The sequence below is a fragment of the Octopus sinensis genome, linkage group LG16, assembly GCF_006345805.1.
Source record: "Octopus sinensis linkage group LG16, ASM634580v1, whole genome shotgun sequence".
Taxonomy (NCBI): Eukaryota; Metazoa; Mollusca; class Cephalopoda; order Octopoda; family Octopodidae; genus Octopus; species Octopus sinensis.
In genome coordinates this window covers 9,827,213-9,854,712 of record NC_043012.1, presented here as the reverse complement: position 1 = coordinate 9,854,712, position 27,500 = coordinate 9,827,213, and the positions used below count along the sequence as shown (strand labels likewise).

At 35.7% G+C, this 27,500-nt stretch overlaps 1 protein-coding gene across 1 annotated transcript; it reads right to left on the bottom strand.

The window, feature by feature from the left end:
- Nucleotides 1-1,149: 1,149 nt before the first annotated feature.
- Nucleotides 1,150-25,525, bottom strand: LOC115220483 (zinc transporter ZIP3-like). Its single transcript, XM_029790616.2, has 2 exons — nt 25,167-25,525; nt 1,150-3,228 (listed from the first exon to the last, which is right to left on the bottom strand). The coding sequence occupies exon 2, from the start codon at nt 3,101-3,103 to the stop codon at nt 2,045-2,047; it is 1,059 nt and encodes a 352-aa protein (XP_029646476.1). The 5' UTR covers nt 3,104-3,228; nt 25,167-25,525; the 3' UTR covers nt 1,150-2,044.
- Nucleotides 25,526-27,500: the final 1,975 nt, after the last annotated feature.

Below are 27,500 nucleotides of genomic sequence, written 5' to 3'. Positions count from 1 at the left end.
ATAATAAAATAATAATAATATAATTATAATAATAATATAATTATAATAAATGCCCTGATGCAGTACCAGCAGTGGCTCTAATAGCTTCTGATCTTAACTGATTGGAAGTGTTATCATGTATATTGTTGTGTCTTGGTATAAAAGATGGGCTACAGCAAATATTCTGCTCAATACCACAGATTTGCTTGTCAGTTGTTTGACCTTAACCAGTTGAGCATGTCCCTTAGTGGCTGACGATATGTGCATCTCTGATCACGAGCAGAAGTAGTGGGGGAGCATCATAGTTGTGTGTTGAGAGGAATTCTTTTGGGTTTGAATAATTCTGGAAACATGGGTGTTTCATTCACCATCTTTAAACAACCCTTATTCAAGGACCTTTTGAGCGGGATAGGTTACTCGACCAGAAGAAAATTCTAACTGGGCCCCACCTGCAAGGTCATGTGCTGTTTATCTTGATATGAGATAACCATGTCGCGCACATATGGTTGTGATGCATGTGCCTAGTGTACCCTTATCAGACGGGTAGTCATGATGAGTATACTGGGCTTCGTATATTTTACACCAGTGTCACTTTGATGGCATGCCCTACTCTCTCACTCAATAATAATAATAATAATAATAATAATAATAATAATAATAATAACAACAACAACAACAATAATAATAATAACAACAACAACAATAATAATAATAATAATAATAATAATAATAACAACAACAACAACAATAATAATAATAACAACAACAACAATAATAATAATAATAATAATAATAATAATAACAACAACAACAACAACATAATAATAATAATAATAATAATAACAACAACAACAATAATAACAATGATAATAATAATAATAATAATAATAATAATATATATAATAATAATAATAATAATAATAATAATAATATAATAATAATAATAATAATAATGATAATAATAATAATATTACATTAGACGTGGCTTTGACCCAATTTACGTCAGCATTATGAATTTGCAGCAAATTCATGAACTAATTGTAGTCCAGAGAATTTCACACAGATAGATAAGTTCATATTAAAACGCTTTATACACGATTCCTTTAATTTGCTTATAATATGCTTCACAATGGAAATATTATTATACGTATATACACATGATTTTCTCCTACTTATCTTACTTTGGAATTCATTATATTTGGCACCTGGCAGCCTAGTCCTCGATTAGAATGCTTACAGTGGGTTCTGCTTGATACTTTAATCTGATTATTATATCTTGCACACATAGACACACACACACACACACACACACACACACACACACACACACGCGCGCGTGTCTATGTGTGTAAATATGTATATGAATGTTGTACCAAAGACAGAGTTATGTTCATTTGTGAAAGCGCTCAAAACTAAGACCGTTGAATAATAATTATTAAATAATTGCTTTTTACACATCTACAGACATTGGAATTGGAAGACTGGTGTATGATGCATTAATCCAGTGAAAATACTTGACAACAGTTTATGAATCCCGGAATGACGAAACGTGAATTTGACGTTCTCAGTATATGAAAATGTAACGTAAGAAACCGAAATAAATCTTGCAAGTATTTTGTCCGATTCTAAAAATAAACTAATCCATCAGTGGAAAAGTAGTTATTACCTCCCCCTTATTTACGGCGGAGGCATTGTTTCTGTCGTGTTTGTTTGTTTGTCTGTCCGTGGACAAGATATCTCAGGAACTGCTGGATGGATTCGGATAAAACTTTCAGGGATGTTTGGCCTCGTGACTGGCACCAAGCGATTAGATGTTGGGATCGATCCGTACCGGACAGGGATTCTGGATTATTTTTCCTGTCCTTTCACTTAATATTTGAGAGCAGTCGGATTCATTTTTAGTATTCTCGTTTGTGAGAGCATTCGATGTTATTTCAGATATTTTCATTTTAAATGTCATCTCCAGTTAATCGTTGAGAGGACGTTGGTGTTGCTTTGACGAAGGTTTGCGTTCTTTGAGTGCTTTTGTTTCATATTACGTCACCATGTCCTTGATTGCTTGAACTTAATCAAAAAATGCAAGTTCTGTCATCATACCAAAACCGATGATAGCAAATAATATTTGTAATGGTGTTGCATCATGAGAAATCTCTCGTCCCAGAATCTCAAAAAATGTTACGTACATGAACGTACCTGTTGCCAACGCTTTAAGGAGTGCGGACACAAAGTGTTCAGAAACGCTCTGAACATTTAGGTCTTCTATTAAAATACCTATCACAATACCTATGGGGGAAATCACAGAGAAAATAAACATTAGAAAAATCGTCCGTCTCACTGACCACTGAGCATTTTCAAACATTTGGAGACCAAGTGTGAAACCAATTAATATTTTATGAATAATTACTGCAGTAAACATCGACCAGACGTTATTGACTGTCTTTTCCAAACCGACGGTTAATCCGTCAAAAATTGTATGAAGTGACAAGGCCAGTAACAACAGTACTGAACGTAAACTAGATTCTTTCTCTTCGTTTGAGAAATGCACATGATTGTGCGTGTCCACATCTACCCGCTTGAGAATTTCACTTCTCATGGATTCTACAGAATGAACACTAGAAACGGAAAGTCGACGAGAAACAAGTCGATTCGTGTCATCCGATTCTTCTACGGGTAGGTATAAGGCTGTTTTTTTTCCGTTTGTTCTGCTTCCAGATCCAGTTTCGCTTTCATCGAGATCCTGATTGTTTTTTGAGTGTTTATCATTCTTTCTAAAGCAAAGTGAAACGTATTGTTCCATCATTATAATAATGAAAAAGCCAAATATAGTTATAAATTCCGTTGCTGGAAAATTCGTTTTGATATTCAACGTCAGCAGTATTTTCTGCATGTGTTTGCGCACCTCAGGGAGCAGATGAATGAAGCAAGCACTTAAAAAGACACCTCCACTAAACGTATTCAAGCAACTGAGAATCATTTTTATCTTTGCGTTATTAAATGATGGAGAATGTTCTTCTCCTTTTCGTTTCAAGAATTTCAGCATAACAAACGGTAACAAACCAGCAGTTATGGTCGATAAAAATACAATGATGAGTACAATAATTTTGCAAAGAACAATTGGATTCATTGTGCTTAGTTAATGTTTTCAAAGATGTTCCTATAATTAATATTCTTCGTTTTTGCTTCTTGTACTATTCGCAGGAACATTTTTAATTTCAAGGTACAGGATATTTTCTTCAAACTGGTGAGAACCTGCAATAGAGAAAAGAGTTACATAAGATTTTCTAAAAATATTTGATTTTGTATCATACTGTCATTTTGGAAACAATTAACCGTGCAATTTATATTAGTAATCACATGTTCTACGGGAATATATAAAAGAGGTCGAAATATAACGCTAGATATATTTCGTTATTAAAATTATATATAGTCTGAAAACCAAAGCCTTTAGGCATAACTATAAAAGAGCAGCAACAAAAATTACCTCATCAATGGAGTATAATCATCCCTTCTAATTTTATCATTAGAGACTCTTTCACTTTGGGTTCAAATTTTGGCACAAGGTCACCAATTTCGGGAGAAGGATAAGTTTATTACATTGATCTATGTGCTCGAATGGTACTAATTTTATTGACACCGGGAGGTAAAATCATGTTCGGTGGCATTTGAACTCAAAACATTAAGACGGACGAAATGCAGCGATACATTAATATATTAATATCAATATGTACTGCTCGGTAGTGTAGTGAAAGCATGTAATAAAATGAGACTACAGAATATTATTATTATTAATAATAATAATAATAATAATAATAATATAATAATAATGATGATGATAATGATAATAATAATAATAATGATAATAACAACAACAACAACAGCAACAACAACAATAATAATAATAATAATAATAATAATAATAATAATAATGATAATGATAATAATAATAATAATAACAACAACAACAACAACAACAACAATAATAATAATAATAATAATAATAATAATAATAATAATAATAATAATAATAATAATAATAATAGTAATAATGCCAATTACATGAAGAAGGTGAAGATAGTGCCAATTATATCAAGAAGGTGAAGATAGTACCAGTTGTATGAAGAAAGAAGATAGTGCCAATTATATGAAGGTGAAGACAGTGTGAATTATTGCTGGTTCTTGCGAATAGTATCAAATGGCATTAAGTGGAATAAAAAGAAAATCGGATTAGATTCCCAGGCAACTAGTACAGACGGTTTGCCTCCGTTACATAGCTAGAACAACGAGGAAGAATTAGACATTTGAAAAGTACATATCGCATGGTACCGTAGGATGCAAGCAGCAAGCCCGCTACGCATACAAGACTTCAGGAATTACAAAAGAAAACTGAGATTAAAAGAATAAATAATTATAATAATAACAACAACAAAACAACAACAACAACAACAACAACAACACAACAACAATAATAATAATAATAATAATAATAATAATAATAATAATAATAATAATAATAATAATAATAGTAATAATGCCAATTACATGAAGAAGGTGAAGATAGTGCCAATTATATCAAGAAGGTGAAGATAGTACCAGTTGTATGAAGAAAGAAGATAGTGCCAATTATATGAAGGTGAAGACAGTGTGAATTATTGCTGGTTCTTGCGAATAGTATCAAATGGCATTAAGTGGAATAAAAAGAAAATCGGATTAGAATTCCCAGGGCAACTAGTACAGACGGTTTGCCTCCGTTACATAGCTAGAACAACGAGGAAAGAATTAGACATTTGAAAAGTACATATCGCATGGTACCGTAGGATGCAAGCAGCAAGCCCGCTACGCATACAAGACTTCAGGAATTACAAGAGAAAACTGAGATTAAAAGAATAAATAATTATAATAATAACAACAACAACAACAACAACAACAACAACAACAACAACGACATTGACTGGAATACTCGAAGAGTCAATGTACAAATATCTAGAAAAAAATGGAATCCTGCCACATGAGCAGAAGGATTGCAAGCGTAAGTGCAGAGGTACCAAAGATCAAGTCTTGATAGATAAAACTGTACTCAGAGACTGCAAGAGGAGGAAAATAACTTAGCCATGCTGTCGACTATCGTAAGGCGTACGATAGGATTCCACATTCTTGGATTATGGAGTGTATGAACCTGTTTGGGATTGCATCGAATGTGGAGCGATGGCTTGGAAAAAGTATGGTGAATTGGAGGACGGACCTGACAGCATACGGAAGAAGTTTAGGGACAGTAGAAATTAGGAGGGGCATCTTCCAAGGGGACAGCCTGTCTCCACTGTTCTTTTTACTGTGCTTGATACCACTGACACTGATTCTGAGGAAAGCAAAAGATGGGTATGTATTCAAAAGCCACCAACAAAAAGTCAACCATTTGCTTTTCATGGATGACCTCAAACTTTATGGTAATGATGAAGCCCAAGTCAGTTTCCTCGTTGATACGGTGTATACCTTCAGTGCTGATATCAGAATGGAGTTCGGACTGAGAAAGTGTAGTGTGTTCGTATTGAAAAGAGGCAAAATCAAATGTATGGACGGACTAATGATACGGTCGGGGGAGATTATGAAGCAGATAGAAGAGACGGGCTAAGTACTTGGGGATTTTGGAAATGGATAAATTAATGGAGAAATAAATGACAGAAAAATTTCAGGTGGAGTACTTACGCAGACTAAAGACTGATCCTTAAGTCGAAATTAAACGGACGAAATAAGATCGAAGCTATCAACACCTGGGCGAATTCACTCCTTAGATATGGAGCAGGGGTAATCTCATGGACAGCAGACGAACTAAACAGCTTAGAGAGAATGACAAGGAAGTTGCTAACTAGATACGGGGGTTCTCCACCCAAAAAGTGACACAAACAGACTGTATGTACCAAGAAAAAGAGGGGGAAGAGGACTTATTGGATGCGAACACAGCATTAAAGCAGAAGAATACAACATAGCATAGTATATGAAAAATTCCACAGAACCGCTATTATTAGAAGTAGGAAGATCAGACTTGTGTAGGATGAAAGATTGCAAAGATAAGCACTATACAAGAAATAGAAAACGGATGAAACAGAAAATAGGTGGATAAAGAAAAGAATGCATGCAAATTTCATAGTATTGTTGAAGATAAGACAGACTGAGAAAAAAAGACGGCTGTAGATGACTAAAAATGATTTAAAACCGGAAATGGAGGCTCTAATCTGTGCTGCCCAAGAGCAATCACTAAGAACAAACTACATAAAATATAGAATAGACAACACCGCAGAAAGTGATAAGTACAGAATCTGTAGACAAGACGGTGAAACTGTATGGCATATTACCGGCCAATGTACGCCACTAGCCCAGAAGGAATATAAGAGACATGACGACAATATAGCCAGGCTTGTCCACTGGACACTTTGCAACAAGTATGGACTTGACAGAGCAAAAAATTGGTTCGACCACAAACCTGAAGGCATTGTCGAAAATAGTAATGCAAAGATCCTATGGGATTTTATGATTCAGTGCGAACATGAGATTGAGAATAGGAAGCCGGACATAGTCTTAATTGAGAAAGAAAACAAACTATGCTGGATCATAGATATTGCATGCCCAGCTGACAACAAGGCATGCGATAAGGAAGAAAGAAAAGTCGACAGATATGACAGGTTAGCTTGGGAAGTTAAGCAGTTGTGGTTGTTAAAAAAGGTAGCAGTACTATCAATAATTGTCGGAGCCCTGGGAACAGTGAGCAAAAATCTCGAAAAGTACGTGGAGCAAATAGGGGCTGCAGTAAGGGTGGAGCAATTGCAGAAAACAGCACTGATTGGAACCGCTTGAATACTCCGGAAGGTGACTCGAAAAATAAGAGGTGTTACTTTAGTTCACTGGTAGTGAACAGCTGACACTGTAGTACATCTCCAGCGTTAGAAGCTGTGCAAAGGCAATAATAATAATAATAATAATAATAATAATAATAATAATAATAATAATAATAATAATAATAATAATAATAATATAATAATAATAATAATAATAATAATGATAATAATAATAATGATGATGATGATGATGATGGGGAGTGTAAGAATGTAAGGAAATACGAAAAGGTTAGGAAGAAGATACAAAAGGGCCTGAATGTTTTAATTGAAGAACTGAAGCAACACATACATACTCTCTTTCTCTCTTTTACTTGTTTCAGTCATTTCACTGCGGCCATGCTGGAGCACCGCCTTTAATCGAGCAACTCGACCCCGGGACTTATTCTTTTGTAAGCCCAGTACTTATTCTATCGGTCTCTTTTGCCGAACCGCCAAGATACGGGGACGTAAACACACCAGAATCGGTTGTCAAGCAATGCTAGGGGGGACAAACACAGACACACAAACACATACACACACACATATATATATATATATATACATATATACGACAGGCTTCTTTCAGTTTCCGTCTACCAAATCCACTTACAAGGCATTGGTCGGCCCGGGGTTATAGCAGAAGACACTTGCCCAAGATGCCACGCAGTGGGACTGAACCCGGAACCATGTGGTTGGTTAGCAAAGCGAAGCTAACTAAGTTTGAACAACGGGTTACAGAATACCAGCAAAAATTGTTTAGATCCTACCAAAAAAGAGTTTACCAAGAGATTAATGACAATAAAAAACGTAAAAGATTAGCTCTTGATGCTGATGAAAGTCAACCTTTCTGGAGTAAGATATAGAATAAGCAAGAACAACATAATACTACAACTGAATGGCTCTGCAGCCTGAAGCAAACTGTGTGTTGGTCCCGTCGCTAGAATGGGGTAGGGATTCGATTCCCTGCTCACAATATATCAGATGTAGTTGTGCAGTTTTCACCAGCTAGAGGAAATTTCTTCTTGGCTTTTAAAAAATCCCACTAAATCCGTTCGAACGAAAAACAAGTATGTTATCAAGAGTGCTTAGTACAACGAAAAACAAGATGGATAAAAAGAGTGCTTAGTACAATGAAAAACAAGAGTGCTTAGTACAACGAAAAATTTATTTGGAACAGATTGGAGGGAACAATTTAACTTATGGGATCCCAACCCCCATAAATATTTTTTGTAAAAATTTGAATGATTCTTCCGTCAGTACAAATAATGCGTCAGAGGATTTTTAAAAAAATTAAAAAAACATTTTTCCTGAAGTTTTTTTCTGGTGAATTGGATCTTTGCACCGATAGAAATGCGAAATGAGAATATCTGAAATAATCTCGACTGTTCTTAAGCGAGAATACTGAAAAGGAACTCTCTCATAAATTAAGTTAAAACACCGGGAAAATAATTCAGAATATTTCTCTGGTGGGGGATCGACCCCCAAATCTAACTAGTTCGTGCCAATCACGTGGCCAAACATCCCTGAAAGTTTCATTCGAATCCATCCAGCTGTTCTTGAGATATCTTATCCACCGACAGACAAACAAACAAACACGACTGAAAACAATACCTCCATCTTCGCTAAGGCAGAGGTAATAATAATAATAAAAATAATAATAATAATAATAATAATAATAATAATAATAATAATAATAATAATAATAATAATAATAATAATAACAATTATCATTATTATTATTATTATTATTATTATTATTATTATTATATTATTATTATTATTATTATTATTATTATACGCCGCCATTATATATCTTTTCATATTGATCAATGCATACAACTGTACAGGTGTAATGCAAATATCTTCAGTATGAGCTTTTTCGAGCAGCAGTTGTTCATTTACTGGGGAGAAGAAGATTCTGTGAAATGAGGAAGTAGGGCAGAATTGCGGAGCGATATATTCAGCGTAGAAAGTCGTTGAGTTCAGCCTGGGTATTGGCAACAAAAAACAAAATGAACGATTTAGAAGCGGACCATAAAGCGGATTTAGAAGCAGTGGGTTTCCTGGTAGAGTTCTACTGTTGCAGCGATAGTCTGAATAGCATTTAAGACACCATTCGGTTATGGATAGGTTAAGTAATGTGTTTGCGAAGGTTTGTCTATCAAGGAAGTGGTATAATTGCTTTGATATTAGTTCGAGACTTATTTCATTATGAAAAGATAACAAAACATCTGAAATATGTTAATCTAAATTAAGCTTATGTTTTATTACGTTCAACACTACTTCAGGTTACAGTAGATTCAAACCCTAAAAGAAAACTCAAAATATAGTTTTAATGCTACCAAAGAAACACCATATATTTAAGTGTAAATATATCTTATAGTATGTATATATACTATAAGATATAGGGAGAGTTTACGAAAAAAAAGAACAAAAGACGAAGACAGGTGGTGTACAAAACAAACAGATATATTAGTATAACGCTCAGGAATAGAAAATATCTTTTACGTTTCGAGCCTACGTTTTTCTACAGAAAGAGACAGAGAAAAAACAAGGAACAAGGAGTGAAAAAAATGTATGTAGTGGCTAACGATCTATCATGGCGACTATAAGATAGATTTTGACATAATTATTGTCTATTTTAGGAGTGTTTTTGTCGATCGAAATGATTGATTTTTTTAATCTTTGACTCTGGAAGGGATGGAAGGCATATTTGATTTTGATGGGATCTGAACTTGAAACGCAAAAAGCCGGATAATATGTCTCAAGTCTTTTCGTCCAACGCTCTAAATACTATACAATTCTACACCCCAAATATTTAGTCCTTATAACACTTTGCTATTCTCATGAATGTTAAGAGACACTTGTTGCTTGTACATTGTTGGCGGGGAGGGGTGTAATGACAGCATGTTTGTAGTGTTTTATGAAACCAGACAGTTACATAAGAGGCAGAAAGTGATTTTTGGACACATAACTGAGTCCGTTGATATACTTGTAAAGGATGTCTATATCGACCGGAAGAATGACACACGTAAGTGTGAACTAAGCGAGAGATCACTTTATCAACACTACTTAATAAAGACTGAATAGTCGAGTGACAATCACTAATAGATATAACATACTCGAAATTCCAAGATTTTTGAGTATATCAAAATATTCCACAACATAACGATGGTGAAAACTAAGTACTGAACACTACAGAGATATTTGTAGTCCTTCGAGGTCATTCGCAACTGTGTGCTCTTTGGTAATTTGTACCACGCTGACACACATTGTTTAGGAATCTATGTAGTGACGTGTAGCCGATAATTATGTCTGTGTGTGTGTATATATTATTTTATTCTTTTAATTGCTTCAGTCATTTGAATGCGGCCATACTGAAGCACCGTCTTTAGTCGAGCAAATCGACCTCAGGAATTATTCTTTGTAAACCTAGTAATTATTCTATCAGTCTCTTTTTGCCGAACGTTTTCCATCTGCCGTTTATATACAATTCATTTTTCATTTACTTATATATGTTTATATATATATATATGTGTGTATACGCACACACACACACACACACACACACGTGTGTCTGTGAGCAGGTGAGATTTGTAAAAAACACTCATACTGCCACTTTAATATGTGTTCTTGAATAAAGTCTGCAAGAGAGATCTTTGTATTTAGGAAGAAATGTCAAATATTTTAAACAATATATATTCTCAGCTGAAGTTGATCAATGCTACTTGTCTTGATTTCTTTAATCCGATGTTGACATCGTTGTTGTTGTTGTTGTTCATCTTCTTCTCATTATTATTGTTATTATTATTATTATTATTATATTATTATTATTATATTATTATTATTATTATATATTATTATTATTATATATTATTATTATTATCATTATTATTATTATTATTATTATTAATTTTAATATTATTATTATTATTATCATTATTATTATTATTATTATTATTATTATTATTATTATTATATTATTATTATTTTTACTTTTATTATTATTATTATTATTATTATTATCATTATTATTATTATCATTATTCGGCTTTAATTCTGTACTCATATCTATATAAATGTTTTGCGGAAATATTTCATATTACATGTCAGACTTTTATGTTTTTGCTACTTCTACAAATAACAGCCATGTCTTTCTCCAATTCATACCCTACTAACTAAAGTAATGATAAGAGGATGCAGGTTTTAAATAACGTAACCTACACGTTCCTGCGTATGATGACCTCATCATGACGGAATCACTGTTATCAAAGACCTGTTCGATCAGCAAACATATGATAAGCAACCTTTTACCTTTTATTCTGGATATTACTTCCGTTTTTTATCTAGACCAACATCATCATTGTTTTAGAGGGTCCTTGAACACAGATTCTCCTTTACTGTATTTATGTTATTTTAATCGCTTAGTCAAAAAGAAAGGGGCATTGCTCACATGACTATCAGACCATTCGAAACTGATTAAATAGACGTTTTAAATGTTCAGTTTACAATGTTGCTAGCCAAAATTTGCAAGGAAGAACATGAGCAAGGTAAACGTTCCAGTAGACTGAGGTCCTGGGTAGGAGGGAGCAGGCATATTGGTCAGTGTGGTGGGAGGGATGAATGCAACAAGAATGAAGAGAGATTGAGTTTGAGGTCTGTGAGTAGTAGAAGTACAAGAGGAGTCAGCTGCGCAGATTAGACGTCATTAGAGTATAAAGGTTGTAGAGGTACGTGACCATCTAGTTACGAGAAGTAAAGTGGAGATACGAGACCAATCAACACTTTTGTCAAAAGAAATCTTCAGAATACGTAAATGCCACGTAATCATAGTTATTTCCCATCAATAAAGTGTGTGATTTGCCGAGCGGGATGGCAAAATTTCATCAAGCTATTACTCAAAAGCGATAGTTTTAAAACTTGATCTTTCCAAAATGCTATAACCACATTTATGTGGAGGCGCCTGGCTTAGTGGTTAGGGTGTCAGCAACATGATCGTAAGATTGTAGTTTCGATTCCTGGACCGGGCGACGCGTTGTGTTCTTGAGCAAAACACTTCATTTCACGTTGCTCCAGTCCACTCAGCTGGCAAAAATGAGTAACGCTGCGTCCCGTCCAGCTGGGGGAACACATCCCTAGATTTTTTAAAGGGGATTCCCAATAAAAAAGATAATGTTTATAGTACAAGACCGGCAACTTTTGGCGAATGCAGGTTAACCATTGTCAAATAATGCGTATAAAAGCGAAAGTAATGCTTTTTGATACTTGAGATTTCATTTTTCCAGATTATCAGCACAGCCAAGACCAGAGAAAGCAGGCATCATTTTTAAAGCAAGAATTCGTGAAACACTAAATTCTCTCTGTAAATTCTACTAAAATTTGAAAATGGTATTTATTCTAATAAATATTCTATTTATAATCATTTAACCTTTGTATACATTTTTAGGACATCCTATAGATACATTCATATATACATATACATACATACATAAATACATACATACATACATACATGCATACGTACGTACGTACGTATGTGCGTGTGTGTGTATGTGTGTGTGTGTGTGTGTGTGTGTGTTGTTTTGACCTATTAGAGCGTTTATTCATTATACCTTTCAATTTATTTTTCCTTTCACCTCATGTCATTTGAGCATTTCCAGCTGCAATCTTATCGTTATCATTCGGTTTAACACAGATATAAAATCGTACCCAAAAGTAACTGGAAATGATTCTTGTGGGACAAGCCCTCTGCAGTTCATTCTTCCGTCATTGGAAGCCACTCGATGAAACCGCCAGGCCTCAGCCTGCCAACAGGCGTCTTTCTGCGCGGTCGCTCTGCCACATGGTGCGACTTTGGTTTTCATCGTTTCTTCTGATGGCTTAAACGAAGAAACAGCGTTCTTCAGTGAAATTTTATTTTCTGCAGAAGAAAACGGCGGTCAAAACCGGCTGTCATGCTTCCCACTGCTTACAACGACGCTGTCATAAACAAAACAAAAGTTTACGAATGGTTTCAACGGTTTAGGAATGGTCAGTTGTCGCTTGAAGAACAACCTCGTTCAGGACGATCGTCGACCTCGTGAACACATCATGAGAATTCATGAAATTATCTTGGAGGACCTTCACCAAAAATTTGATGAACTCGTTGATATAACCGGTGCATCCTGGAGCATCTGCCAAAGAATTTTGAAGGAGGAATTGCGAATAAAAAGAGTTACAGCAAAATTTGTGCCTCGTTTTCTCATGGAAGATCAAAAATAAGTCACAGATGAATGCGTGTCGTGAAATGAAAGAACAGTTGGAAATTGATCCGGACATTTTTTCGAAGGTCATCACAGGTGACGCAGGCTGATGCTATGGAATTTGTAAATATGGAAGAAGTGGAGAAAAAAACCCACAGATGCGTTAAAAGGTATCACTTCGCAAGAGTTTCTGCACTGCTTAGAATAGTGGAAAACGCGGCTGGACAGACGCATTGTGTCAAATGGGGAATACGTTGAAGGTGATAAAAGTCTAAACATGTAAAACTAATTGAATAAAATAATATTGCGAAATTCCGGTTTCTTTTGGGTATTTCCGTACACATACAAACACATTGGTACACACATATACATATATAAATATAATATGAATAGGTAGATATAAGTATAGAAATGTATGTAGTGCCTATGCATCTATGTATGTATATGAATATATATTAACATATATACCAATATATATGTATATATATATGGGTATATATATATATATATATATATATATATATATATATATACGAAACAATTGTACCGAAATATTGATCCATTTTTGTTGCTTTTTTCTTGCTTATAATCACTCCGCATTATCTTATGGTTAATACCATATAGATTTCTGGTGCATCTATGTTAAGTACCTCATTCATGTGAATTCAACAGAACTCACTTGAATCTTAATTACTTTTACTATATATATATATATATATATATATATATATATATATACATACACATACATACATGCATATATATGAATGTGTGTGTATTGGTTCAGAAGTGTAAAAAGATAAATGCCTTCATATATTTATTATTCCATACATATGGAATCTTTTTCGTCTTTTTACAAACAAATTTCTTACAAATTTCTATATGAGTTAAAAAGTATCCTATGTACCAATTCCACGCTTGTGTTCCATATTAGTTATATGTATTCACAGAGTGTATCACATAATTATTCCCCGATATTTATATAAATACTTCAATGCAGCTCATATTTGTTTGTATGCAAAGAAATTGTATGTATACAATACAACTTCTGTCTGAAATCTTATAAGATTTGTAGCACAAAATCTGTCCCTATTCTAGTATGTATACGTGTAAAACGTACTCACACGTATATATATATATATATATATACATATAATTTCTATAATATATATATATATAATATATATATATATATATATACGCACTCATCAACGCACACATATACACAATACACATTTTGAATGAATAGGCTATCTTTAGACTTTGGATCTCGACAATATTCTAACCACAGTCACACAAATATTATAATAGTATCAAACACTTCGCTTTGGCATCTCTAAACTTAGGTGTTCTGCTAGTGTCTTTCACATCAGTGAATCATGCCGTAAGTGAGTAGTTCACAATCATCTTTGTACTACAAACAGTTTGTATCAAGTTCCTGGAAATACTGTGCATGACATAAACACAATAAAACGCACAATACACTGTTTAGTTATTACTGTTATGGGTAAAGATTAAAGAGACCCTTACCTCATAAATGACCATGGGATTGCACTAAGAAGGTTCCCCTCTGTGCAAGGTTATGTATGGAAGATCAGTAGTCGCTCCTGCATACCAACCAGCCCTCTCTACACCACCGATGTTATCCAAGGGAATAGCCAATATAGTAGGAGTGGGAATATAAAGGGTGAATTACTTTCAAATTATCTCCACTGACCACTGACTGATCTATATCTTCATTTCCTTTTTTCTTTTTTCTTTATTCCTTTTATTCTTCTCTTCAAGGTTTTTATTTATTTTATTATTTTGTTATTTTTTACTAATCTTCTTCTTACTTTCTTCTCCTTCTTCTCTCTCTTTTCTCTTTCATTGTTTCTTTCTCTTCTCATTTTTCTCTTCCTTTTTTTTCTCTCTTTCTTCACTCCTCACTTCTTGTTTTCGATTTGACCTTACTAATACACTCCCTATTTTTAGGTCACTTTAAATACAAACCTTTGACTCTACAACACTGTATATAAATTCCCTACTGGGAATAACCAAGTTTAAAAATCTGCTGGATCTCACTCCTAAGGGAATCTTACATTGCTTATAAGCTCTATATTTGGAAGAAATCATATTAAGCTCTGTTGGACTTTTGGACATTACTCATAGGATATTGGAATATTGCATGTATACCATTATGCCTATAAAACGGATTTACAACTTCAATACCCATACATATCTTGCATCTATTTTCTTTCCTCCACCTCACTCTATTTTGTATCACATCTAAACTAACTATGGCTTAACTATCCTCTCACACCGTCTCCGATGAAGGGATATTATTAATAGATATCCTAAAAACAGCTGTAAGACCTTCTATCTATAAATGTTCTAATATCTACACAGCCTTGTTTTTTTATCTTATTACACAAAAAATGCTTATATGTATATGTATAGATATATATATATATATATATATATATAGCATAATTAAATCTCAGAATGATATTGAAACAGTAATCGCTCGATAATGTAAAGTATAGAAGCCATCTTATCATGGCTAACCACATTGGGGAGGGGGTGTTACTGTAGCTTTATAGCCCCAAGAGATCTTCGTCTCTAGCTGACATATTGTATCTAAAGCCAGCTAGAGACGAAGATCTCTTGGGGCTATAAAGCTACAGTAACACCCCCTCCCCAATGTGGTTAGCCATGATAAGATGGCTTCTATACTTTACATTATATATATATATATATATATATATATTTAAAAATTGAGGGAGATAAATTAATATTAATTTTAATATCAATTTAAAACCAGTAGTCCAGCATTCAAAAGATCTGAGGAGTCAGAGAAAATTCAAATATATGTGTATATTGGCAGGGCTGGCCTGCTAGGTAGCCGGCCAGAATGCTAGAAATAGATCATCAACGATCAAACTACAAGGGAAATTCTCTAGAGGAAGAATTCAGCGAACACCAGAACCAGATTTGGCGGGCAGGACATATGAAAAATTAAATAAAAAACAGAATTAAATGCATACCTCGGTTTCGGTCTTAACAAAAGAATTACTTGCATAATTCAAGTGTCCGTGACTTATTCAGTACATTCGGTCCTCGAGATGCAAACCGCAAGACTAACCCCAGCTCTCTGTTTCAAGACAGACACGTGCTTAGTCTTACTGATTACATCGGGAATAAAATTTCAAATGTCTTGGTTCCGGCGCGCTAAGAGACTCCTGAAGCGAAGGGCTGCAGTGAATAATTCACTGCGGGTAAAGCTTACTTCTAGGGAACGTATTTATTTAAATATTTAAAAATTGAGGGAGATAAATTAATATTAAGTCTGTTTTTTATTTAATTTTTCATATGTCCTGCCCGCCAAATCTGGTTCTGGAGTTCGCTGAATTCTTCCTCTAGAGAATTTCCCTTGTAGTTTGATCGTTGATGATCTATTTCTAGCATTCTGGCCGGCTACCTAGCAGGCCAGCCCTGCCAATATACACATATATTTGAATTTTCTCTGACTCCTCAGATTTTTTGAATGCTGGACTACTGGTTTTAAATTGATATTAAAATTAATATTAATTTATCTCCCTCAATTTTTAAATATTTAAATAAATACGTTCCCTAGAAGTAAGCTTTACCCACAGTGAATTATTCACTGCAGCCCTTCGCTTCAGGAGTCTCTTAGCGCGCCGGAACCAAGACATTTGAAATTTTATTCCCGATGTAATCAGTAAGACTAAGCATGTGTCTGTCTTGACACAGAGAGCTGGGGTTAGTCTTGCGGTTTGCATCTCGAGGACCGAATGTACTGAAGAAGTCACGGACACTTGAATTATGCAAGTAATTCTTTTGTTAAGACCGAAACCGAGGTATGCATTTAAGTCTGTTTTTTATTTAATTTTTCATATGTCCTGCCCGCCAAATCTGGTTCTGGTGTTCGCTGAATTCTTCCTCTAGAGAATTTCCCTTGTAGTTTGATCGTTGATGATCTATTTCTAGCATTCTGGCCGGCTACCTAGCAGGCCTATATATATATATATATATATATATTATATATATATATATATCTATATATATATATATATGTATATATGTATGTATATATATATATATATACATATACATATATATATATATATATATATATATATATATATATAATATATATATATATATTATATATATATATATAATATATATATATATATATATATATATATGTATATGTATGTATATGTATGTATGTATATATGTATTATATATGTATGTATGTATGTATGTATATAATGTAAAGACACTCAGCAGATAGCAAACGTCAATGAAACTTCAAAATTTCTTCATTCTTTGCGAGATGTTTTATAGTCCTTTGGCTGGGGAAGCCCGTCGTAAATGGATCAACTTAGCTGGTTCTCAGCAACAAAAATAAGATATGGTTCGCGAAAACTTCCCTTTTCCCCGTTTTTCTACAGACGTTCTTTCATATGCATATCTCTTTACTCTTTTACTCTTTTACTCTTTTACTTGTTTCAGTCATTTGACTGCGGCCATGCTGGAGCACCGCCTTTTAGTCGAGCAAATCGACCCCGGGACTTATTCTTTTTGTAAGCCCAGTACTTATTCCATCGGTCTCTTTTGCCCAACCGCTAAGTAACGGGGACATAAACACACCAGCATCGGTTGTCATGCGATGTTGGGGGGACAAACACAGACACACAAACAAACACACATACATACATATATATACATATATACGACAGGCTTCTTTCAGTTTCCGTCTACCAAATCCACTCACAAGGCATTGGTCGGCCTGCGGCTATAGCAGAAGACACTTGCCCAAGATGCCACGCAGTGGGACTGAACCCGGAACCATGTGGTTGGTTAGCAAGCTACTTACCACACAGCCAATATATGTATTATTTTTTTTTTGGAGCATGTATCGCTCCGCTACATTTGTAACGCTGGTTAATAGAAAGATTCATAAACGTACACAAAATGGATAGAAAATTCATGTTGCGACTCAGATCTTTCCGCTGGGTTTTGCGTTAATGCTTGTACCATTCTATAGAGAAATCAATCGTGTGAATGGACCAGAGAAATGCATACATGAAATATGGATTTCAAATTTTGGCACAAGGCAAGGAAATTTGGGGTAGGGCCAGAGTCGTCTGGTAGTTACTTTATCGACCCCGGAAGGATGAACGGTAAAGTCAACACCGGCAGAATACGATTTTCAGAACCTAAAGACGGATGAAATGCCGTTAAGCATTTTGTCCGGCGTGCTAACGTGTCTGCTAGCTCGCTGCCTTACGTACATGGACTGTAATTATGTGTGCATATATATGAGTGATTACACGCACGCACACACACGCACACACACACTACACACACACACATAGAAACACACACACACACACTTGAGATAGATATACTATTTAAAACGGTTTGAAAACTAGGAGTTATATATAGTATTTAAAACTGTTTGAAGCTTAAGTTGCATGGAAACGAATGAAATTGCATGTAGTCTTTATATATAAACCTGGAGTTGTCTGTGTGTGTGTGGCAGGTTTGGTAGCCTTCAACTAACACTATCTCCTCCGAGACCTTGCGGCGAAAGTTGACCAAAATTGAGAGTATGATAGAAAAAGGCTTGCTCTTCATTCCATAGAAGAAAAATTAAAATTAAAACCAAAAATTATTTTTGGTGCTTTTTTTCTATGAAAATCCCTAGTTTTTTTACAATTTTTTGACTACTGTGTCGCCACTTAAAGAGAATAACAAACTACATAATGCAAACGTTTTACTTTTCAAAAATTCCAATTCTAAAGGGTCGAAAAGAAAACAAATCCGAGCAACGCCAATGCGAGAAACAGGATCGAAGTGATCAATGCTTTAGCCATACCAGTCGTGACTTACTGTTTCAATATCGTTAACTGGTCAATTACTGAAATATGTAATCTTGACAGAAAAATACGAAAACCGTTGACAATGCATAGAATGCACCACCCTAAGGCAGATACAGAACGACTTTATCTGCCAAGAAAAGAGGGAGGCCGTTGTCTTTTGCAACTGGCAATAACAATGAAGATTGCTACAATTGCCTTAGACACCTACCTGCAAAACCTCTGGGGACTGGATGTTAAAACTTGTCTCAAAACATGAACACAAGTAAGTATCATACTCAGTAACAAAACAGGCAAAGGAATATCTAAGTGAATTCCGAATAAAACAAATTTCGGTTTAGACATACAGGAAACAAGCACAGAAAAAGCTAAGCGCATGAAAACCCGTGCTAAATCTGCGGCCTTAAATATTCTGAATGATAAATGGCAAGAAAAACCTCTCAATGGCAAATACCCAAACAGAGCGAATAATGCAGATGTTGACAAAGCCCTGGCCTATCAATGGCTAATGGCCTCTGGCTTAAAATCTGAAACAGAGGGGTTTATCCTAGCAGCTCAAGATCAATGCCTACCTACAAGGAACTACAATGCCAACATATTAAAGAACGTCAGTCGCCCAACATATCGAGTATGTCAACAACAAAATGAAACCATTGATCATATTGTCTCCAAGTGCAGTCTTCTCGCGCCTACAGAGTACCTCAACAAGCATGATAGAGCTGCACAATATATTCACTGGGTAATTTTCACAAGCCTGGACTTGCACCATAAAAAAAATTGGTGGGAACACAAACCACCTCCAGTGCTTGAAAATGACCACCTCTCACTCCTCTGGAACTTCCCCATTCAAACTGACAGAAAGATAGATGCAAATAGGCCAGGCATCATATTGAAAGACTTCAAACAAAGAACATGCCTCCTCATTGATATGACTGTCCTAATCGATATAAACGTATCTGTCAAGACCTACCAAAAACTGAGCAAATATAAAGATCTTGAAATAGAAATCAGCAAAATGTGGACCCTGAAGACTAAAACAATACCTGTAGTCATAGGTGCCCTGGGAATGATAGCAAAAGGGGCTGATTGCTACCTAACGCAGATACCAGGAAACTCAAAAATGGCAGAAATTCAAAAGGTAGTGCTCATGGGAACTGCTCATATCCTACGCAAAATACTTTCTATGTAATCTCAAGTTTTAAAACAAACACAATTTTCGTATGGTTTTTTAGGCATTCACTAGTACAACACTAAGTACAAAACCAAATATATGGCACCCTAGGCATAACACCAACACGAACTTCCAACTTGTTGTCTCTTGAGGTCTCTGGGTGAGACTTGGAGCCAGCTTGTGCAAATGTAACGCAAAAGTCAAACATAGAATAACAATAATAATAATAATAATAATAATAATAATAATAATAATAATAATAATAATAATAACAATAATAATAATAATAATAATAATAATAATAATAATAATAATAATAATAATAATAATAATGATGATGATGATGATGATGATGATGATGATGATGATGATGATGACGACGACGATGATAATAAAAATGTTTGATAATAAAAAATTGTTTCAATTCTATCGCAGTGCGACCGCAGTGTGTCAAACGGAAACTAACAAAATCACGCGTTTTTTTTTTATCTTGATATGAGATCATATAACGCTCATACAGTTGTGGTGCATGTGTCTGGTGTACCCTTATTAGCCGGGGAGTCATGATGGGTACATTGGACATCGTAGATTTGAACCCATTGTTACTTTGATGGCATGCACTGCTCTGTCACTCAATATTAACAATAATAACAATGATGATGATGATGATGATGATGATGATGAGGATGATGATGATGAGGAGGAGGAGGAGGAGGTTAGCAATAAATGCTCTGATGCAATACTTCACAGTGGATCTTATAGCTTCTGATCTGGAAGTGTTATCATGTACATTGTTTTGTCTTGGTATAAAAGATGGGCTTCGTATATATTACCTCAGGGTCACTGAGCTGGTATGCACTGATATCGCACTCAATAATAATAAAAATGATAATAATAATAATAACAATAATAATAATAATAATAATAATAATAATAATAATAATAATAATAATAATAATAATATTGATGATGATGATGACGACGATGATGATGATGATGATGGTGATGATGATGATGATGTGATGATGATGATGATGATGATGATGATAATAATAATAATAATAATAAAAATAATAATAATGATGATGATGAGGATGAGGAGGAGGAGGATGATAAGGATCGGAAAGAAAGAGGAAGAAAAATCTGAAATTGGAAGAATTTTGAGCATGCGAACTGTAAAGGTCGTGCCCATAATAATTGATGCGTTGGGAACAGTAGGGCAAGATACAGACTAATGGCTGAAGTAAATTGAAATAGAATGCCCTGTAGATCTCCTACCGAAGGTTTGTCTTCAAAGGGACAGCAAGAATTATCAGTGCGGTCCTAAACACTTCAAAGACTTCTGAAAACTTATGGATCCCTAAGGTTACATGTAGTAACACGCTACCCACGTAAAACCTACTAAGAATAAGACCAAAGCTGAACCAAAGCAATAATATTATTAATAATAATAATAATAATAATAATAATAATAATAATAATAATATAATAATAATAATGTTAATAAGTATAAGTATGTTCTTTTATTCCTTTCGTTTATTCTCTTACTTGTTTCAGTCATTTGACTGCGGCCATGCTGGAGCGCCACCTTTGGTCGAACGCATCGACTGCAGGACTTCCTCTTTGTAAGCCTTGTACTTATTATATCGGTCTCTTATGCCGAACCGTTAAGTTACGTGGATGTAAACACACCAGCATTGGTTGTCAAGCAATAGATGGTGGGGGCGGTAGGCAAAATCAGAAACACAAACGTATACATACGATAGAATAAGTACTAGGCTTACAAACAATAAGTCCTGGGGTCGATTTACTCGACTAAAGGCGGTGCACCAGCATGGTCACAGTCAAATGACTGAAACAAGTAAAATGTGCTATCCAATGGGACTGAACTCGGAACCATGTGGTTGTGAAGCATGTTTCTTACCACACAGTCACCTATATTGGCGCAGGCGTTGCTGTGTGGTAAGAAACTTGCTTCACAACCACATGGTTCCGAGTTCAGTCCCATTGGATAGCACGTCATTTGACTGTCGCCATGCTAGTGCACCGCCTTTAGTCGAGTAAATCGACCCCAGGACTTATTCTTTGTAAGCCTAGTACTAATTCTATCGGTCCCTTTTGCCGAACTACTAGGTTACGGGGACGTAAGCACACCACCATCGGTTGTCAAGTAATGTTGGGGACACACACAGACACACACACACACACACACACATATATATATATATATATATATATATATATATATATATATATATATATATATATATATATATATATACATACATACATATATACGACTGGCTTCTTTCAGTTTCCGTCTACCAAATCCACTCACAAGGCTTTGGTCAACCCTAGGAAATACCAGAAGACACTTGCCGAAGGTGCCACGTAGTGGGACCGAACCAGGAACTATGTGGTTCGTAAGCAAGTTACTTACCACACAGCCATTCCTAGGCTTATTGTTGACATTAAAGTAGTATCACTGTTGCATATTTGTGCATTATGCGTTCATATCTCTAAATCCTACCGGAAAAAATGACTTAAGTGGAAGCAAGTAAGGATTGGTGACAGGAAGAACTTCTGGCAGTAGATATAAGATATAGAGAGACAATTTTAAAACAAAACATAGACACTTAAACAGCAGAATGTTGACTGGAACAGCTGCAGATCTATATTTCCGCTTCCGTGGGATAAAAAAAAAATTAGAATCTTAAATACAAATAAGGAGAGTAATATATTCTTAGTATCATAAAATAGAGCCGAAGACAGACAGCGGTAGCCGGAGGTAGCCGAAGGTAGCTTGAGTAAGCCGGAGATACCCAAATTAGGCCACAAAATGAAGTATTGGTAATCCATTTTTCTTATTTACGAGCCTTTTTTCAGGCCTAGCCAGGCTCATGGGTCCGGTTTCCCGGTTTCTATGGCGTATGTGTTCCCCCCGACCCAGTCCATCGCAGCGTTACTCAAGAAAGAGGATGAGAGAGTGAATGTTGAGGCGAAAGAGTACAACAGGGGTCGCCCCCCCCTGCCGGAGCCTCGTGACGCTTTAGGTGTTTTCGCTCAATAAACACACACAAACCGCGATCCTCCGACCGTGAGTCAGCTGCCCTAACCACTGGGCCATTGCGCCTCCTATTGGTAATCCTGCAGTCTTCTATATCGATGTGAAGTATCCATGGACAAAACACTTACATTAGGATGACAGTGATTTCTTCACTTGAAATACGTCAAAGAGAAGAGAAAATTTTAAATTTTACAGTGGGAGCATTCCATAATTAACGACTGTTTAATGGATCGGTATGAACTAAAGAAAGGAAACATCATTAATTTTTATTATAGGTCAAGGTACAATACGAGCAAACTAAACGATCACTGATAACCGACTGAATGTGTTATGGATTTTAAAATACACACATATGCAGATCTTTACTTAGTTACGTACAAACATATATAAATTGTCTATACACTCTAAAGATATATACATATATATAATTGCACATACAAATATATATATATATCTATATATATATATATATATATATATATACAATGAAATGTAGTGTATTACAAAACGATCCAACAAAAATAATTTTGTTTCGTCAAAACTTGCGAAGAGTCTATCGTTGTGCTTCATTTTAAGAGACTTCGCTATTTTCTGCTGAATAGTAAACTAGGACTTATCATTACGCGTTTCTATGTTTGTCGGTCTCTGTCTGTGTATGTGTGTCTATCTCCTCACTCACTCTCTTCTTCCCTCTGTCTGTCTGTCTTTCTCTCTCTCTCTCTCTCTCTCTCTCTCACTGTATATAAATATAAACAAAATCAAATACACACACTTTGTGTATGTTTGTTCAATCTTGTTTATATAGCTCGAGCTAGTCTAATTCATATTTGAATATATATATACGCATGTTTATTTAAATAGTTATATGTATGTATGTATGTATGTATGTATGTATGTATGTATGTAGTGGAGGCGCGTGGCTTAGTGGTTAGGGTATCAGCATCATGATCGTAAGATTATGGTTTCGATTCCTGGACCGGGCGACGCGTTGTGTTCTTGAGCAAAACACTTCATTTCACGTTGCTCCAGTCCACTCAGCTGGCAAAAAATGAGTAACGCTGCGATGGACTGGCATCCTGTCCAGCTGGGGAACACATATGCCATAGAAACCAGGAAACTGGGCCCATGAGCCTGGCTAGGCTTTAAAAGGGTGCATTTATTTATGTACTATGTATGTATACTTATACATATTTACATAAACAGATGGATAGCTAGAGATAGATAGATACATACATACATATATACATACATACATACATACATACATACATACATACATACACACATACATACACACATTCATAGATGCACACATACATACATACAAACAAACAAACATGCATACATACATATATGCATACATACATAGACAGAAGAGAGACAAACAAATAGATGAATAGGTAGGTAGGTATGTAGGTAGATAGGTAGATCGGTAGGTAAGTAGGTAGGTAAGTAGGTAAGTAGGTAGGTTGGTAGGTAAGTAGGTAGGTATGTAGGTAGGTTGGTAGGTAAGTAGGTAGGTAGGTAGGTAAGTAGGTATGCAGGTAGGTAGGTAGGTAGGTAGGTAGATAGGTAGGTAAGTAGGTAGGTAGGTAGATAGGTAGGTAAGTAGATAGGTAGGTAGGTAAGAAGGTGTGTAGGTAAGTAGGTAGATAGGTAGGTAGGTAGGTAGGTAGATAGGTAGGTATGTAGGTAGGTAGGTAGGTAGGTAGATAGGTAGGTAGGTAGGTAGGTAGGTAGGTAGGTAGGTGGTAGGTAAGTAGGTAGGTAAGTAGGTAGGTAGGTAAGTAGGTAGGCAGGTAGGTAAGTAGATAGGTAGGTAGGTAGGTAGGTAGGTAGGTAGGTAGTTAGGTAGGCAGGTAGGTTGATAGTTAGGTACGTAGTTAGGTAGGTAGGTCGGTCGGTTGGTATGCGATGTGTTGTGGAGATGATCGAACGATCAAAACTTACCGCGATATCCGAAGCTGCAGCTTAAATCCATTATCCACCATTTGATGTCCGCTGATCTCTCGAGGTGTCTCTGTCTGTTTCGCCTCTTACGTTTTGTTCATTGTTCAACAAAATATTCACCGACCGATCTGGCCACTCAGAGATTCGTACGTGTTGATACACACATGCTCAGATATTCACATTGCTATAAACATCCGCTCATAGACACACATATACGCACAGCATGTACTTATATTTTGGCATTGTAATTCACACGACACACACACAAATATATATATATATACACAGTATTATGTCATACGTAGTATTTTACGTAGAACCACCCCATTTCCGTCACCTCCCTTTTATTTTGTCTACTCCCTCTCTTTCTCTTCCTCCTCTTCTTCCTCTCACCTTCCTACCTCTCCTAGTCTCCCTAAGTAGAATCACATTACTATCCCCCACTCTCTATCTTTCTGTTTTTCTCCCCCCTCTCTCTCTCTTCGTTTCTTTCACTCATTCACTCTCTATCTATCTTACACGTGATCTCTTACTCACTTTCTGGTGCAGGTATTTATAGCGATGATGATGTTGGTGCTGGTGGTGCTGGTGGTGGAGGTGACAGTGTTTGAAGTGGTGTTGGTGGTGGTGGTGGTGGTGGTGGTGATGGGGAAAATACGGGTCGTCGATATCAGCAGCTGCGTAAGATAAAAAGACAATACGATTCGTATTGAGAACGACTGACCTCAATTGATAAAGTCAAAAATAACGACGCTTACGTCGTCATACGATGCCCTTGTTGTGAATAACTTGAGCCTCACATGTGAGACCTTATCCTGAATCAATAAGTAATATTGAAAATTTGATTTAATATTGCCAACGTGCAGCTCACAAGGCCCCGTCTTTTTGGCTTAAGCGAATCTGTCATCTGAGATTTAATAGACACGCTCTGAGCACAGGAAAGACCTCCTTGTGTTTTAGTTTCAATGCAGCTTTCATAAATTCAACTCTCTTTAGTTTTTGCATGTTTCCGGTTGTCGACACTTAATTAAAAACCAAGCTCTTCCGCTACTCTTATGCTATTGTCTGTCACACTCATTTCTCCATGTTTCGTCTAACATCTCAGTTTCTCTCTCTCTCTCTCTCTCTCTCTCACTCTCTCTCTCTCTCTCTCTCTCTCTCTCTCTCTGTCTATCTGTACATACAGACACGCACACATACATACATACATACATACATACATACATACATGCATGCATACATACATACATACATACATACATACGTACGTACGTACGTACTTACATCCATACATGCATACATACATACATACATACATACATACATACACACATACATGCATGAGAGAGAGAGAGAGAGATAGACAGACAGAGAGAAGGAGAGAGTGAGTGAGGAGATAGACACACATACACAGACAGAGACAGACAGACATAGAGAAGCACAATGATAAGTTCTAGCTTAGTATTCAGCAGAAAATAGCGAGGTCTCTTAAAATAAAGCACAATGATAGACTCTTCGCAAGCAAATCAGCTAGTTAGAAAATCCCTAGAAAAGATGGAAGTTGTAACTATACTGGGAAGTAATGCCTATCGCCACTTCAACATGGAGGACGCCTCCTCCAGCTAGGTTGTGTGCGAGTTTGTGTGCTTGTGTGTGTGTGTGTGTATGTGTGTGTATCTCTCTGTGTGTATGTGTGTGTGTGTGTGTGTGTGTGTGTGTGTGTGTGTGTGTGTGTGTGTGTGTGTGTGTATAAGTTTTTCTGAAAGTTCTGAATTTTTAAGCATTCAAAAACGGTAAAAAATGCTGCAAAGATTTGCAAAACATTTGTGATGGTTCTGGTGATGATTCTAAAAGCGAATCAACTTTTCTAAGGTGGTTTGCAAAATTTAAAGCTGGAGTGTTTAGCTTGGAAGAAGCAGTCGTAGTGGAAGATCTTCAAAACTGGATAACGTTTTGAATGTAAAAACCGAAGAAAGCTCAAATATCATGAATATATAACTTGTAGAGGAGTTCGAAGTTTCTAAGAGTACGGCTCATGTACACCTAGTGAAGCTGGAATACTTTTTCGCTATATTGTATGGGTCCTTCACAAACTCTCAGAAAAAGAATTGCTTGGACCAGTATTCTGTTTGTAAGATTTGAAACGGAATGAAAGCATGCTTTTTTAAAAAACAAATTGTCACTAGAGATGAAAAATGGTTTCTGTACGAAAACGTAGTACGGTAAATATCCTGGAGTTAGCGTAGGGACCCGCACCAATACCAAAAAAGCAGCAACCAAAAAGGAATATCCATGCCAAAAAAAGCATTATTTATTATGAACTTCTCCCATAAA

Bases quoted from the DNA above. Each gene is read 5' to 3' on its own strand.
- LOC115220483 (XM_029790616.2), bottom strand. From the start codon at position 3,103: ATGAATCCAATTGTTCTTTGCAAAATTATTGTACTCATCATTGTATTT.